This window comes from Lonchura striata, chromosome 17 (genome assembly GCF_046129695.1).
Source record: "Lonchura striata isolate bLonStr1 chromosome 17, bLonStr1.mat, whole genome shotgun sequence".
In the NCBI taxonomy this organism is placed as follows: domain Eukaryota; kingdom Metazoa; phylum Chordata; class Aves; order Passeriformes; family Estrildidae; genus Lonchura; species Lonchura striata.
Genome location: NC_134619.1, coordinates 5639926 through 5656384, shown reverse-complemented (window position 1 = coordinate 5656384; position 16459 = coordinate 5639926). Strand labels below are relative to the sequence as shown.

Sequence of the window (16459 nt, the reverse complement as noted above, 5' to 3'; positions counted from 1 at the left end):
CTTTGCATTATTAAGGACATTTCTCACATGATGTAAAAAGCATTTGTGTACTTACGGGATTTGAAAATGTAGGAAACGAGCCTCTTTTATTCAGGGCTAGCAGAGCAGCCACTTGGAAATGCAGCATATACTGAGAAAAATGTGTTAGAGAAGTGAAATTCTAACCTTTGTATGGGTTATTTGTGTTGTGTCATGAACAGCTGTTGTCCTCGCTCTGGCAGTTGTGCAGGTCAGAGCTGCAGAGTCTGCACATGAGCTGTGTCAGCATTTCTCCATGTTGCAGAGGCTGTTCCTGCTGTTTACCCTTTGAAGTCTGACCTCGCTCCATTTCTCTCTGTATTTGAAGGTAATTGAAGCTCCTGGTGCTTCCAAGTGCATTGGCCCTGGCTGTTTCAACGTGGCCCAGCCTGACTCCGTGTACTGCAGCAATGACTGCATCCTCAAACACGCAGCTGCCACCATGAAGATCTTGAGTTCTGGCAAGGATGCAAAACCAAAACCTAAAGAGAGGATCAAACCGAAATCTGAAAAACCTGGCATACCAAAGTCTCAGCAGCAGGTAAGCTTGTGTTCATGATCCAGAGCAATTGCACTGGAGCACTGTGCCTTATTTCTGTGCTCTGCTTTTTGACTCAAATAAAACTGCCAAGTCCTGCATTGAAGAGGAGCTTTCTGTTACTTTTTTTATTATTCTCTTGCCTTTTCCTGTGGTAAAGACAATAAAATGTTTTTCGGTCATTTAAAAAAAAAATCTTAATAATTGCCTCTAGATGGAGATAGTTCCTTGCAAGGGTTTTCTAGATGGCAACGACTTTAAAAAAGTACTGTTTTAAGTATACATCTTTATTTTACTTTAAGTCAAATTAATTTTGCCTTCTTACACTAAACTTCACATTACCAGGTTTTGGAGTAATCAGTTTCAAATGGTGCACTATAAAAGTAAGGCGTTTACTATAAAAGAAACAGGTGTACATGTGTATAACTCTTGGCTTGTTTGTGAAATGCAATATATTTGATGATTATTCATAATCAGGCTTCTTTTATTTATCCAGGTGGGCAGCAAACCAGTTTCAAACCAGAAGAGACAATTCCCTGAGAAAAGAGAGGTGAATGTGAAGAAGACTGTTGTGAGCACAGCCAAGACTGAGGCAAACACCCAAGCTCCTGCTCGAGAGCCGGTGGCAGAACCCGTCACGCCGTCCTGGGCCAGTGATCATAATTACAATGCTGTAAAGCCTGAAAGGACTGCTGCCATTTCACCTGCACTGTTGTTCAAATGTATGTATGGCTTAGGGATATTCCTGAATAATCATATTTTCTTTGAATACCCATCCATTCTTGGCTCTGCAAAACTAGGGAGTTTAGAATTTGGGGTTTTTTTTCTTACTGTGGCACCAAGCTACTTTCCTCCACCTTCAAAGATTCACACATAGATGCACACAAATGAGAGACACTTCTAGGAGTTTCATATGTATCATATGACAGTTGTATGATTAAGAGCCTGTCGATCTACCCAGCTGATTTCTGGATGAAAACTACATGGTTAAGCTTGAAATTTTTCCCATAAAGAAAGTGTCTGTTTCTAATCTAGAGGTAAGTATTGAGACATTTGTGTTAAGTTTTACAAAAAGTTTGTACACTGTGCACTGTGAATCAGCAATTGCCTATACTAATTTCAATTGTATTTTTGTAATTTAGATTTGGCACCTGTCTCTCAGGTCTTGCATTTTCAGTGCCGGGTGCCAAGAGTGAAATCTTCAGCGTGGTATCCAACGATACTTGACACCTCTGCAAACAGCTTTTAACTGTCAAGTATTCTCCTGCTGCTTTTCTTTCTTACATGAAATAACTTACGGACCGTCCTCTGCTTTTATGCTGGGGGGGAGGCAGAACTGTTATCTTCATTTTGGTTTTTTTCCCCCCCTTTCTTTGTTCATATTCCACACATGATCCACACACACAAGAGCACATCTCAACTGGATTTTGGGCAGAGATACTGCCTTACATATTTTTGCAGGTTTTGAGTAGCATCCTTGTAAGTCATGCAAAGGTAAGTAAATACTGCTTTGAAGCCTCAACAAAACTTTTTGCTTATGACATTTTTTTTTATTGACTCACTTTGAGTAGTTTTATAATGCAGCTATGGAACTGGAACTTGGGATGAAATCTGACATTTCAGTTACCAACCATGTGACCTCCACTTTACTCCTTTGAAAAGTAATGAATCAGAAATTCAGTTCTCACAGCTTCTGTAACCACACTTCAGCCAATTTACATTTTATTTTGATAAGTAAACCTAATTATTGAACACTTACATCTAAAGTAACTGATAACGTTATAAATAATATTTGAGATGAGATTTTCTACTTAGAGCTTTAAAGCACTGAGGGAACACCTACCCTAAATTGCTGTTGATGAACATAGCACATACCAGGTATATTTTAATGGTCATTACCTACATCAAGTTAAATGATTGTAGTTTTTCTCTGTGTATTTTTGCTGCATATTAGGCCCTTGTCCTCTTGTATAGTAAACTGCCTTAAGGTACATATTTTAATTAACTTCATTCCTTTTAGGCTCTTCTAAAGAAAATTTAGCTTTTTTTATCAGAAACATTAGTGTTTTAAACCTAACTAAAATTAGTAAAAAGATATAAATTAAACTATAAGAGCTTATTTTATGTCAGATTTTTCTGACTCTGACAATTACAGATGTCCATGGAACTATTTCACTTAAAATGTTCTTATTCCTACAGGGCTTGTTTTTTTCCTAAGAGACAGGAATACAGGTTTTGAGGCAGGAAGTTTGATGGGGTTTTTTTAAGGTAGTTTGCTCTTAAGATTTGCTACACTGTAGGTTTTACAGATTTAACCACTTCCAGTAGAAAACTGGATTCCTGCAGCTAAATAGTGAAATTTATTCCAAAACATTGTAAATACTAGACTTTAGCAACAAATAGAGAACAGCCTAGTTCATGTGATGAAGAACTCTCATATCAAATGTAAGGAAGAGTTTCAGTTTTTCTTTTAAGGTAAGTTGCATTGATATGTGGGAACTCTGCTGTTACTAAATGTCCAGATAAATTGTTTGTGTATTTGTAAAAAAAGTGTCCTGCTTTTCAGTGGATAGGTCTGAGCTGTAATCTTCCTGAGAAGCTGCCAATGCACCATCTGCAAAAGTGGCAGATTTTATTTCTTTAAGAAATTGTTACATGCTGCTCAAAACCCAAGAGTTACAGCATTAGGGAAATTCATGAGAGTCATCTCACTTCATTTCAGGTATCTAAGAGTGAGAAGTCTCTTAAGTCTGAACTAGTCTGTCAAAGAAAATGTTTAGTGGACCAAACATAATCTGGTTTAGATGCAAATCTTAAAACTGAGCAACTCCCAGTTTAGAAATGTGCATTTCTGAACATTGAATATGAAGGACTTGTAGTCCAGAAGAGGCAAAGGACTTCCAAATGCAATATTTCAGAAGGCTGCCCGTGTTCTTCAGAGCTTCCAGCCATGTTCACCAAATCCTTGTTTGCAATTTCAGTGCAGGTGGCCTTTTAGGCATTCAGAAAACTTAACCAGATTGACAGAATTACTCTATAATACTCTTTACATCAAACTGTGTATAATTTCAGCCATAGATTTAATCTTTTTATGTATTTACTCAGTACTTATGAGTTACAAGATTTTGTTGTTATTATGTGAGGTTGTTTTGTTAAGTAGTACTAAGAAAATCAAGTCATTCCTAAAGATGTACTGGGTGGTCAGAGCATGTAGGGTATTTGCATCTAAGCCTACCACCAGGGCCCTTCTCCCAACCTGTTCTGCAGTTGTTTAGAAAAGGGATATTTGGTGCTACTGCTGTGCAGTTATCAAGAACAGTCATATTTTTTTCCTTCTGTTACCCCATTACTTTGTGTGTTTTCACTTCCTAAGTTCCCTGTGTTCCCCTAAGTTTCTTTTGGGGATATGAGTTAGGGTTGTACTTTGAAGTGACTTGGTACACCAGAATCTGGTGCCTGAAAAATGATACGTATCTTCCATCTTTCTGTGCCCAGTGAAAATAATCATTTTGATTAATTAAAAAACTAGCATGGGAAATACCTGGATTTGATAAACAAACATTAAGTACTTCCGAAGTTTCAGACAGCATTTGAAGTACATATATAAAAGGAAATTAGCTTGGAGTCGTATTCCCTTACAGAAGAGTTGCTTTTACTTTTGTTAGGAAATTTTGTGTTAATTTAATATGCAGTACTCAGCTTTTATATTGCATTTCAACAGTCATCCTGGCTTCCAAATTCACACAAGTATGTGGATTGTTGAGATTTAGGAACATTGTTCAAAGATCCATATTACAACAGCAACACTTTTAACACTTTTTTTCTGTATTTTTGCTAATGATTGTCAAGCAGAAGTCAGTAGCAAATGCAATTTTAAAATAGAAAATGAATCCCAAAGGAGGGGAAGAGGATAAGCATTTGCAGTATCCCAGTTTTTAAACTACCTGGTCCTAAGAATGCTGAGTATTCATTAGTGCTTTAAAGCTTTGAAGTTCACCTGTTTTGTTAATATATATACACAAGGTGATAATTTACTTAATTCAGGTATTAAAATGGTTTAAATATCTTGCCTGCTTTTCCTGAGAAGAGCAACTAAGCATTCAGGAGAATGAGAAGGGTTTATTAGATAGAAGCTCAAAGGCTTAAGTTAATGTTCTTGTGGGAAAACTTCAGAGCACTTGTCACACCAAATCACTAAACTTGTGTTTACATGAACTGCAGATAGATACCATGTGAATTTACAGCAAATTATGTTCATACCTTATTTGGTACCAGTATTTCACTAAAGTTCTTAATGAGTGGGGTTTGGAAAAGGGGGAGTGTTTCCTTCAGAGAAAACGTCAATGTGTGTGGTCCTGCTCCTGCTTCCCAGCAGGGAATTCCGAAGAGACAACTCTGCCACCTCCTGGAAGTGGGAGCCCTGGCTCTGGTGATACAGATTTCCTTTTGTTACCTGTTCTCAGTATTTTTAATCTCTTCTACATCTGAACTTTACCACACACAAAGGGAATAGGACATGCATGTGTAGTTACAGATCTTGCACTGTTTGTTCCTGTACACCTCTAACAAAATAAGGAGACTTTGACAATGCAACACAGGGATAGTGGGATGCCCCACCAGCAGAAATTGCTGTTTGTATCAAAATGGCAGGATTATTTTATAGTATGCATAATTTGTGTGCATTTGCTTGTGTTTTTTTTCCTTTATGTAATAACAGCACGAAGACAGGAAAGAAAGAAAGTAAACCACTCTACAGAGAGCAGGGGGAAGAGAATGCACTAAAGACAGGATTTATGGCTCAGGAAGTAGTAGTGATGTAGGGAGCTGTAAGTACTGATATGAAGAGTAAAAGATAAGGTCTTGTCTACCCACAGGCTGGTGCCAATTTAATGCTGCTCTTCAGGCAAGATTATGCCACCTGAAGTTGTGGCTGTTGAGTGCAGTGGATGTGGATATACTGCTGTTGGTTTAGCTTAACTTAAAATACATTTTAGTAAAACTTCACTTTTTAAGCCATAGATATGTTTGCCTGCAAGGACTGACAGATTATTGGTAAACTGGATTCTTTTGGGTATGACTGCCTCCCCACAGGAAAAACTAGGCTGTACGATTCTATACTGTTGTTACTGAAGTACTGCTGGCATCTGAACTGACTCCTAGAAAGACAAGGTGTCTTCCTTAATGCTGTATGCTGCAATGTAGGCCCATCCTGAGAGGCAGTAAGTATCAAGTAGTACCAGGGAAATTAATTACTGATTTTGGTACTGTCCACTTTCTGGGACACCTGGCTGCCCTGTATAGCGGTCTGGCCTAAATGTTTGAACTAGAGAAGTTTTCTGAAGGGCTGACAGACCAATAATGATCAGCTTACTCAAGATGAGTCTGCCAGAAGTTCTGAGAAATTCACCTTGAAGACTTGGCTTTGGAAGGGTTGTACAGGAGAATAACCTGATGGCTCCAGTGCTGAACTCCCATCGTGAGACTGGCAGGGGCTGTGCTGGCCTGGGGCTGGCACGAGACCCAAGCCCTGCCTGTGGAGGGAGGCAGACCATAATTGTGCTGAAGCCAACGTCCCCTGGGACCCAGCCAGTTAAAAGGAGCAGTGGGATCCTTGGGGAGCTGTTTTCATCTCCTGCCTGTGAACTACTGGAGCTCCCCTTCTCTGCTCTGCAAGGTATGTCACACGTGCCCTGTGGCTGGCAGCCACGTGAAGATTTTTGCCATCTCTTAAGTTAGGAAGGCTGGTCCCTGCTCCTGGCATGTGCCTCTCAGACACCCAGCAGCACACCCGAGGCACTCGGAGACAGCAGGCCAGCACTCCTGCCATCAGGGGTGCTGGCATTCAGTGTGAGAACCATTGCTCAGGGGAAGGGTTGGGGGGCAGAAACCCGGTACAGCTTCCAGAGGCACTGCACATATGAGGGTGGTTTATCTCATCATCAGCACTGAAAGCGATGAAATTTTGATTAAAAACACTCACCACCCTCTTGCTGTTTTGCTTTATTTTACTAATTTTACTTCAGTTCTTTGAACTTGCTCACTTGACTTCATAGCCAGTGAAAAAGTTCTTTGCTAGTTCCCAAATAAAAGGGATTTTTTTGAGGTGATCACTTGCACTTAGACTCAAGTTCACTGCTGATTCACTGTGTCCAGTCTGTGCTGAACTTGGAACCTGAAGATGGCCTGTTCCTGCAAGGAGTGATGATGCCAATCCATGAACAGTCTGGAAAATAAGAAGTCATTTTTTTTGCCTCAGATAGTGCTTCTCTCCCTTAAGAGGGGGGTAGGAGTTAAGATGTAGTTGTATAATGGAGATCAGATAGATCATTACAGTATCATGTAGATTAAAATAAACCTTGTATATCAAAGCTACAGATGTGCATCAGCACATGGCTACAGGTTGGCTTGAATACAAATCACTGCAGGAAAGGCAGGCCCTTGTCTCTTGAGTCTCCTGAATTAACTTTAGGGACAGATGTACTTTGTGTGCCTAAATGTAGAGGCTTGGCACACAGGCAGCTTAACTGCAGTACAGATCGGAACTGATGGAGGCTTTCAGAGGGCAGCAGTGGGGCAGGCAGCATGTGCCAGACACTAGTGTTCAATAAAGCTTGTTCTAGTCTTGAAAATGGAAGGCGACAGGGCAGACAGCAGTGAAAACTTAACACTGAAACCGGTTTAAGAGCAGCTCAACACGTCTGAATTAGGGCTAGCACCGAGCTATCTGTGAGGGGAGTGACCAAAGGCCCTGCAGAAGCAGGTGTGAGGTCAGTCCAACAGGCTCGGAGCTGCAGTGGTCCCAGAGCTGATCTGCACAGCAGCGGTGCTGGTGCCACCAGAGGGGGCTTCGGGGCACCCAGCGGCGCTGCGCCGTGCCCGAGGCTCGCCTGTCAGGGACTGGGCACAGCTGGCTCGCAACTGGTAAGTAGCTTCCCGATGTGGAGTGCTTGAGGACTGACAGCTAAAGCACCTGCTCACCCGTGTCTTTTACTCAGCTTTTTCAGTTCTGAAAGGTTTCACCTCGGAAGAAGCTGTGGATTAAAGTTTGGTAGTGGCCACTGCATTGGGGTGGGGGGGTGGCGGGGTTGGTTAAATTCTGCTCAGGTCACAAGTCACACAGGAGGGGGTCATCACACAGCTGTGTCGGATGACTCCTCTTGGGACATGGGCTGAGTGGCAGTGGGAAACTGCTGAACCACACCAGTTTGGAGGTTGGGAAATCCTGCCTGTCCTCTCCAACAGTTGTCCAGAGAGGAAATGTGGTTGTTAAATTCTCAGCTGCTGGCAAAGGGGTGAGATGTTTCCCTCGTAGGCCAGCTGTGTGCCAGTGGCTGCCCTCGCCTTGCCCCGCTCGGAGCAGAGAAGCTGCAGTGCTGCAACAACAGTGCAGGGACAGCCACCGCAGCCACCTGCGGCTGAGTCCGAGGAGCCGCGGGACTTGGAGGCCGAGGTCACTGCTGAGTGGTGTGACACCGAAACACTGGCAGGGCAGGTCCTGCGAAGGTGACTGGCTGTGCTGGGCTGGGCTCACCTGTGTTCTGTCAGCTGGTGTAAGGGCCAGTGCTGGGTCCTCTAGAGATCAGCTCTTGTCACAGGATGTAATGGCTCAGGCTCTGCTCAGCCTTTACACTGGCTGTTTAAATACTTAATAACAGATATTAAAGGGTTTATTTCAACAGCACTGCTGCAGCATTGTGGATTTTCATCCCTCTAAGGGTATAAAAATCTACTTTAAACAATAGTAAATATCTAGTTTTGAAAAAGTGGCTCACAAGTAGCTGTTCTCTGCTTAGGTTGCATTATTAATTTTGTGGAATTTTACAGTTTATTGTTAAAGAAAAATGTTTATTACTAGCTTTCTTACTGTTCATGTGACAGAAGTTCATATACTTTGCATAAGACTGAAATTAGATATGGGGGTTTGGATGCTTCCCTAAAACTCCCTATTGTAGTGAGACAGAAGTCTGAACAGGAGCAGTAAAACCCATTCAGACTTGAGCTGCCTCTGTGCTGGGCAGTGCCCCCTCAAGCACTGCCTTCCTGACGTCCTGCTCCCTTGGGCCTGCGCTCCCACTGCAGAAAGTTCTGTGCAAGCTGGACACCACACAGCTGTCAGCTCCTCTCAGTGCCTGGAGGAATTTCATCCTGGGGAGACAAAGTAGATTAATGTAGGTGGAAGAGAACATGGGAGACATTAAGTTGATATTCAACACCAGAGATAGTAGTGCTGGTGTATGAACAGCCTTATGCCAAGATCTTTATTCGGTAGAGGAAATTGCAGTACTCTGCATGGTTGCAAGGCACATTGCACAGAAGTATTTTAATGTCCTGTAAGAGGAGCTATGATGCTTTTCTTAATTTAAGAAACCACCAAAAAAAAACCTCCAGCTTTACTGGAGTCATTGTGAAATGGGCTCTTCAGGTGTGATAGCCTGTGGTTTATCTCCACAGCATTTAAAAGTTTTAATATCAACTAGAGCCAGAAATGAATGTTCTTTTCAAGAGCAGTGATTTGAATAATTTTAAAACTAAACAGAGAAAAGAAATAGCACATTTATTGTAGTATTTTAAAAATGAAAAAAAAATAGTTTCAGCAAAACTGCTCATCACAAATGAGATAACCTATATAGAAATCAGGAGTTTTGAAGTGGCTTTCAAAAGCTGTAAATCCAAGGAAGGATTGGGTGGAGAGGAAAGAACCAGAATAGATTTAAATGCTATACAGAAATATCCTTTAAGGATTGGAGAAGAAACAAGAGTTTCCTTTGGATAATGTACATGCTGGTGGTGTGAAACCCAGCCCCTCTGGGTGTTGGTGAGGGACTGGGCTACACATACAACCTGCAAATCCTTCATGCAAAGTTAACAACCCTATGCTCTGGAAATCCTGCTTAATTGGTCCTCCACAGTGGCCTGGCAGTGCTGAGACACCGTGTTGAGATGTGAACCATCAGGCTCATCTGTCCCAGCAGATGCTGTGAAAGCTCTGCTCCGCATGCAGAAACCTCGTTCACAGCTGTGTGTTGTAATGTCAAGTGTAACTGCAGGGGAAATTTCCTCAGGGGAGGGGTTCTGTGTCTGTCAACACCTGGTGGGAGAGATTCTGTGTGTGCCTGTAGTGAGCACACCAAGCAATGCTGTTTGTTAAGCCTGGGAGGAGCGAAGTTTTCTAGCAGAGGACTTGTTGGGTTTCACCCTGGGAACGTGCTGGCGTATTAGCTGCAGCTGCACCTCGGTCTCTTTAGTCCATGCCTCCCTTCAGTCAGTAAGGATCCTGTTCCTGTCCTAACAAGTGGCCCACAAGACAAAATGGGACAATTGGGAGTTACTGTTCTTTTCTGTTGTGTTTCTGATGTCAAGCCAGGGAGGTTCACCTGGGTATTTAAAAGGTTGAATAGAAGAACCACCAAATGCCTTATTCTAAACTGCCAGTGGTGAAACTCCATGTTAATCACTTAGGTGGGATAGGCTGATGTTCAGTGCTTGTCTCATCCTTTTATTTTAAATTTGGTTTAGGGTATTTATTACAGGTGCATTGGAGCTACTGATGGAAAGGACCAAACCCACCATAATAGTATAAAACACAGTGGCTAGTGTGTGCAGTAGCATTGGCTGTGCCTTCTCAGGCTGCCCATAGACTGCAGGGCCAAGCAATCTGGCCATTTCCAAGTTGGAAGTCATGGTTCTGAGGGAATACCTGGTCCATGATCTGTCTCATCCATTAGCTGAGCAGCTCTGGCATCTGTTCCGAAGTAAAGCTCCATATGTGTTGGCACACTGCTCTCAGAAAAGAGCACATTTTGCTGTTAGTGCTTCCAAACATAATGCTGCCACACTCCCATTCCTGTCAGGAGGTGCTGTCACCTTTGGGGTGTGCTCACATTGTGGCTAAATGAATAGGAGAGTGAGCTGCCACTCCAAAAGACAGCGCTGCTCCTTCCCCACCCTCCACTGGCTGCTCTTGGGCGTTGCATTTAAGACCCATGTAATGCACAGTGAGTTGCTTCAGCTGAATTATGGGACAGCATATTGACACTGTAACCCAAAACTTGATAGGATAAAAATTCTGATTTCTCATTGTCAAAACAGAGTAAGAGTTGGGGTTTTTTTTAGATTATGTACAGGTGTTACAGATTATTTGTTTGTACAGAAGATCTAAGTATTCTAGAGTTGTTATTAAAACCTGCACATGCTTGATTGGACAGTGTCAGTTTGAACAGGACCTTGGTAGTTCTGGAGAGCTGAAGGAGTCATTTATGGCTGAGCTAGTACATAGAGAATCTGTGCCATCCATGTCTGATCAACAAGTCCTGCTCAGGAGACACTTGAAATTGGTATAAAATAGTGTTGTGTCTTGAAACAGTCAGGTGTGCATGATGCTTGGGAGTTAATTACATGTTTTCTGTTGGCTAAAGAAGCATAAAATCACACACCTTAAGAATAGTCATGGTGTTAGTTGGCAGGTTTAAAGGATGCCTCTGTGTGTCCTTTGACCTTACAGACTCTGGTGACCTTCAGGCTCAGGAATGTCACTCCAGCTTTGTACTAGGAGCTGGGTTTTTTTGTTTATTAATTTATTTTACAAATCTATAGTCTTACTGTGGTATAGCTCTTTGGAACAGAAAGGTGTTTAGTGCAGGTATAGTTCTTATATATACACAACATCTGATGGATACAAAACATCTTGGTTCTGCTGATTTTAGTTTTATCAATGTAGTTTTTGTTAACTACTGTGAACTAATCATTACATAGATAGTGGTTAGAGGATTAAGAATAAAATTACAGTCATACTTCTGCTGTAACCACAAAGAACTAAGCATCTTAGTACTGAGGATTGAATTTTGCTGTCACTGCAAGCCAAGCTGTTCTGTCCTGCCTTGTCATGTAAGGTCACAGAGTGTGCTACTGTCCTACCTGCCTGGAAAGGCACAGTTCTGTGCAGAAGATAAATAAACCAGGAGAAAGAGAATGGGAAATTTCTGCAGTGTTACCAGTGCACATGTTTTGGATATTTGCCATCTCTCTGTTCAAGACTGACCTCACAATAGGTTGGCTGGTTATCTCTCGGGTTCTGGGGACCCTGCTTGACCAAATCAACCATATCAGCAATAGTTCCTTATCCTCTTCTTCCCTCCTGGCATTGCCAGAGTCTCTTAACAACTGGAATAATGTTAGGGGACACATACAGAGAGACTCTGTTGGTCACAGTGGAAGGTGTCCCTTGCTCGCTCAGACAGGAATCAAGGCCAGTCTAGGGAAAACTGGGGGTAGTGTGAGGGTATTAATTGCATTTCATTTATAGCAAAATCAGCCCAGCCTATGAAATTATTTAATATATTTTGATAGCTGGTTTTGTTTTACACTTCAAGTAGTTAATCTGGCTCAGAAAAAATCCTCAGTTTTAAAACATTTCTAGGAGAAAACTGGGCTAAAGATACAGTGTCTCTCCATCTTCTCGCTTCTTGTGTTGAGCATACACTCCTGCACTTCACCTAACAAAAGGTCAGCTCCTGTGGTGTTTCTTGGCTCATCTCCCACCAGTGTCCATGGAAGCTGCCAGCACCAAGGGCAAGTTATGGGGAGGGGGCTGAGAGGGGCATTGCTGCAAGTGCATGCTGCTGCCCAGGGAAGTGCTGGTCTCCACTAGGCATGCAGAAACTTGCAAGGCCATTTCTTCATGAAATAAGGTAGTATAATTTGTCCCTTAAGAATGCCAAACCTTCTGCAGTTTGGGGGATGATTACATTGGGAATTTATGCTGATGTGTGGGGTGTTTTGAACCAGGCCCCCCCTAGGAGGGCTTAGTCCCCATCAAGTCCATCTAAGGACAGTTCAGGCCTTTTCCAGTGATTGCCGCCCTCATCGGAGCAGACCTGGAAGGTGAAGAGGGACCAGTTGGTCCTTGGTAGAGTTGCTGGGACTCCTGGATGTTGCCCAGGAAGTGTCCTGCACTTTGCACCTAAGGGGTGTGAGCAGATACAGCTACAGACTTTCAACAAAGTTTGAAACAGCTCTATTTTAGGAGTTGATTTTTGGTTGTTTTGCCTCAGAACCCATCCTCATTTGAGCTCTCAGGATCCATATGCTGATGTTACCTAATGTAAATTTGATGTCTTGGAAATTGTGTTCTGTTATGTGTATGTTTTGAGGTTTGGCTTTTTTTGCTGGGTTGAATTGTTCCTTTCAGTGCCAGGTGGTATAGATGAAATGCAATTTAAAAACTTATTTGCTTTTAAAATCCTGTGCCAGGTTTATCTTTTACAGGTGTGAAAATGAGAGCTTTTACTTAGACTGTAAATTTCATTGTATATGATGTGTATCAGTTACTGTAACATTAGAATTTTCAATGGAAAACTGAATATTATGAATGGAATAGTTTGAGAATGGTGAGAATTAGATTGTTGCAGCCTGACAGCAGTGCTAATGTTTAAATACTCTTTAAATCTAGACTCTAGCTAGGAACTGAATAGGTTTATTAAACTTCAGTAATATTCAGCTTAGGGTAATACTAGTGCAATTTCAAGTTCATGGACTTTGTTGTCAGGTCAACCTCGGTAATTGACTGGTTCTGTAAAGTGTTGATGAGACTTTCTCATGTAATGTAGCATGTGGATTGTATTGCATTATTTTTATTTTTTATATGTGTAAGTATTTGGGTTGATTTTGAAGCTTAACCATGAAATCCCACTCAGGAATCTTTGAAGGTGGTGCCTTTCCCCCCCTCTCATTTTTCTTTTGCACAAAATTTTCAACAAACAAGTCAACCATGGCATGATTTTAAAAATCACTTTTAACAAGGCAAGTGAGAATAAATAGCTTAAACTGCTTGCCTGGTAGCTATTCAGTGGAGATGGTATTTCACAGACTTTTCTTTATAAATTGATATTTGGTCTTCATGAATACAGAGTTATAAAATTAAGCCTTTAATATTGTATTTTCCTCTTTGTTTTAACAGCTCAAAGGGAAGAGAAGAGGAACGAAGATCGAGCAGAGTCCATGCTGGCACCAAAGAAGGCTGTGGTATCTATCATGGAGAAACAGTCCTCTTCTCTCACCAAAAATCTGCCTTCAAAGAAGTCCCCATCCTACTCCAACACCTCACTAACTAAACCACCACTGAAACCTGCTGGAAGTTTCAAAGGTGTCATTCCCAAGAAACCTTGGCCTTCCTCAGGCAGTGTTCCTTCCAAACAGTCACCTCTCTCTCATGGCTCATCAGTTGCCAAGAAAGCAGCTCCATCTTCCGGTTTGAGTGGAGGACTCAAAAAGCCTTCACTGTCTTCTGTGTCAGCTGCAGCTGGAAGTAGTCAAGCAAAAGCCTCAGCCAGTCCTGCCCAGTCACAGCCCAACTCGCAGATTCGACAGAATATTCGACGATCCCTGAAAGAAATTTTGTGGAAGAGGTGGGAATTCAAAACACTTTATATAGGAAGTTACACCTAGAAGTAGCATGGAGAGTTTAGTTTGTCTTGATAAGGAATTTTGAGGGATTGAATTTATGCAACAAATTACTACAAGTGCAATCAGCATCTCAGGTTTATATTTGAAATAAAAATTCCTGATAGAAAATAAATGTGCATATGACGAAGCCTTTATAAAAAGAAACCTCTATTCCATTTATATGGAGACAATTACAGTTGAAGGATTAAATCACATCTTAGAAGTTTTTATAATGTAGGTGCTCTGAGTTTTAAAATCTGGAGATGTAGAGTTGTAGGGAACATAGTACAGGAAATACCATAGTTAAATCTCACTGAAGGAGAGATTCCCTCCTATCCCAACATGAAAATCAACAAGAAATTCTTGTCAACAGGCAGCTATCACTTAGGAAAAAATAACACCAAAAAATGCAGCTTTTCCCACATTAAAGATGACAACTATATAGACTTGCCATAGAGCACTGCAGTCTGGTATTGTCTCTGAAAAGGAAATGCTGGTCACAAGTGGGGAATCAAGGACTGAAACTCAGGTGCTTGGGCTCCCTGTGTCACTCCTGGCAGAGAAGCTCCAGATGGCAGGAGTCTCCCAAAGCTGTGTCCTCCATGGCCATCTGCAGTAATTAAAGTGTGCTAGAGTTCAAGATCCTGAGATAGACTTTGGCTTTGAGGTTTCATATAAAGGAGTCTCAAGCCCTTCTTGTATGAGGAGCAGCTGAGGTCAGCTCTGAAAAATGTATTTTTTGTGTCACCCTGACATAACCACACATTCCTGGTTTTTTTGCCACAGAGTCAATGACAGCGATGACCTGGTCATGACAGAGAGTGAAGTAGGGAAAGTGGCACTCAACATTGAGAAGGAGATGTTTAATTTGTTCCAAGTGACAGACAACAGATACAAGAGCAAATACCGTAGCATCATGTTCAATCTCAAGGACCCCAAAAACCAGGTTTGGAATTGTCTTAAACAGTAAACTTGTATAGAAATATGCTTTTGGGCTTGAATGGCATGTCAGACTCTACCCTCAACGTTAGGAGTCTCAAAATAGAGACTTATGAATTAAATTATGAAATGTTATGAAAGGCATGCAAGCATTTTAATGATATTTTTATCTAAGTAGAAGTTCAAAGCCTTTAGTTGGTGATTGGTATTTATACAGTTTGAGCATTTGATGTGATATATTTATACTTGGAGTTTATTTCATCCCTGATTTCTGGTTGCTGCACCTTTCCAAGTTTGCTTATAAGTAGGTGATATTATAAATAGAGAATTAAGAAACTGGAGCAGGTTTTGCCTGTCCAACACTGTTAATATTGTCAGTTACCTGAGCATGTTCCCTTCTGCATGGCAAAAGTCTCTTCTGTTTTCAGGGACTTTTCCATCGTGTCCTTCGTGAGGAGATCTCCCTGTCAAAACTGGTGAGAATGAAGCCAGAAGAACTTTTATCTAAAGAACTGTCTGTGTGGAAAGAGAAACCAGCTAAGGCAGTAAGTAACATAATTTTTCCCGATGTCCTTAAGTGCAAATTAAGAACAAGTTTGCCAGCCTTTACCACCCATTATACATTAATGCACCATTTTCTTCCTGACAAAATACTCATAACACTCAGTTTCAATACACTTTTCCCCTACCACATACCAAATGATAGCAAAGCACAGAGTAAAATAAATATATGGAGCTTTTACCAACACTTTTGTTTCTTTCAGGTGGAGTCAAGAAGCAAATCTCACGAAATCAAGAAAGCAGCTGTAAAACGGGAACATGTGCCTGCTGTCAATATGGAGGATTCTCCACCAGTATCTGACTCTGATGTGAGTACTGGGGCTGTTCCTTCAGCATGAGGATGTGGAGTGGGAGCAATGGCAGTTAAGGCTTCAGATTTGGGCAGATGGTTTCACTGAACTGTGGGGATATCATTTGCCCACTGGGTGTGCTGTGAGCATTCAAGTGTGAAGGACTGCAACAGCCAGTATTAGGTGTATTTTTCAGCCCTTGATGTCAATTTACAGAAAAATCTTTTCTTTCTTAACATGAGCTTTACCTAAAAGCACTGTGGCTTGAAATTTGGACACATGTAATGTGATAACTCCAACTGACATGATATGCTTTAAGCAAGGACTTCTATGCAGTCTTTTAAAAAACTGAATTAACAGCTGTCAGAGTATTTTTTATTGTTGAAGTTAATGATAAACTGTAATTTTTTTTGTGCTCAATCACTTTTAGGAACAGCAGGAATCAACGCGAGCTGCACCCAATTTGAACAGTCCTCCTTCTCTAGACGTTTTTAGCAGCATGTTGAAGGATACAACAAGTCAGCATCGAGCCCATCTTTTTGACCTGAACTGTAAAATCTGTACAGGTATTTATTGACAATGCTGACCTTGGGCAAAGTAAAAGAGCTGTTACTTAAGTGTTGTTTATTTGTTTTTTTTAAATAGTTGCTCCAAACTACTATTAAATACTAAT

General features: G+C 41.4%; 1 protein-coding gene across 1 annotated transcript in view; it reads left to right on the top strand.

Annotated features, from left to right (window-relative positions):
* DIDO1 (death inducer-obliterator 1) overlaps positions 1-16459 on the top strand; it is a 48271-nt gene that overhangs the window by 17764 nt on the left and 14048 nt on the right. Inside the window, exons 6-12 of the mRNA XM_021553577.2 lie at positions 347-559; positions 1053-1278; positions 13512-13959; positions 14783-14942; positions 15364-15480; positions 15700-15804; positions 16217-16352. Of these exons, the coding sequence (XP_021409252.2) occupies positions 347-559; positions 1053-1278; positions 13512-13959; positions 14783-14942; positions 15364-15480; positions 15700-15804; positions 16217-16352 (1405 nt within the window). The remainder of the gene's footprint in view (positions 1-346; positions 560-1052; positions 1279-13511; positions 13960-14782; positions 14943-15363; positions 15481-15699; positions 15805-16216; positions 16353-16459) is intronic.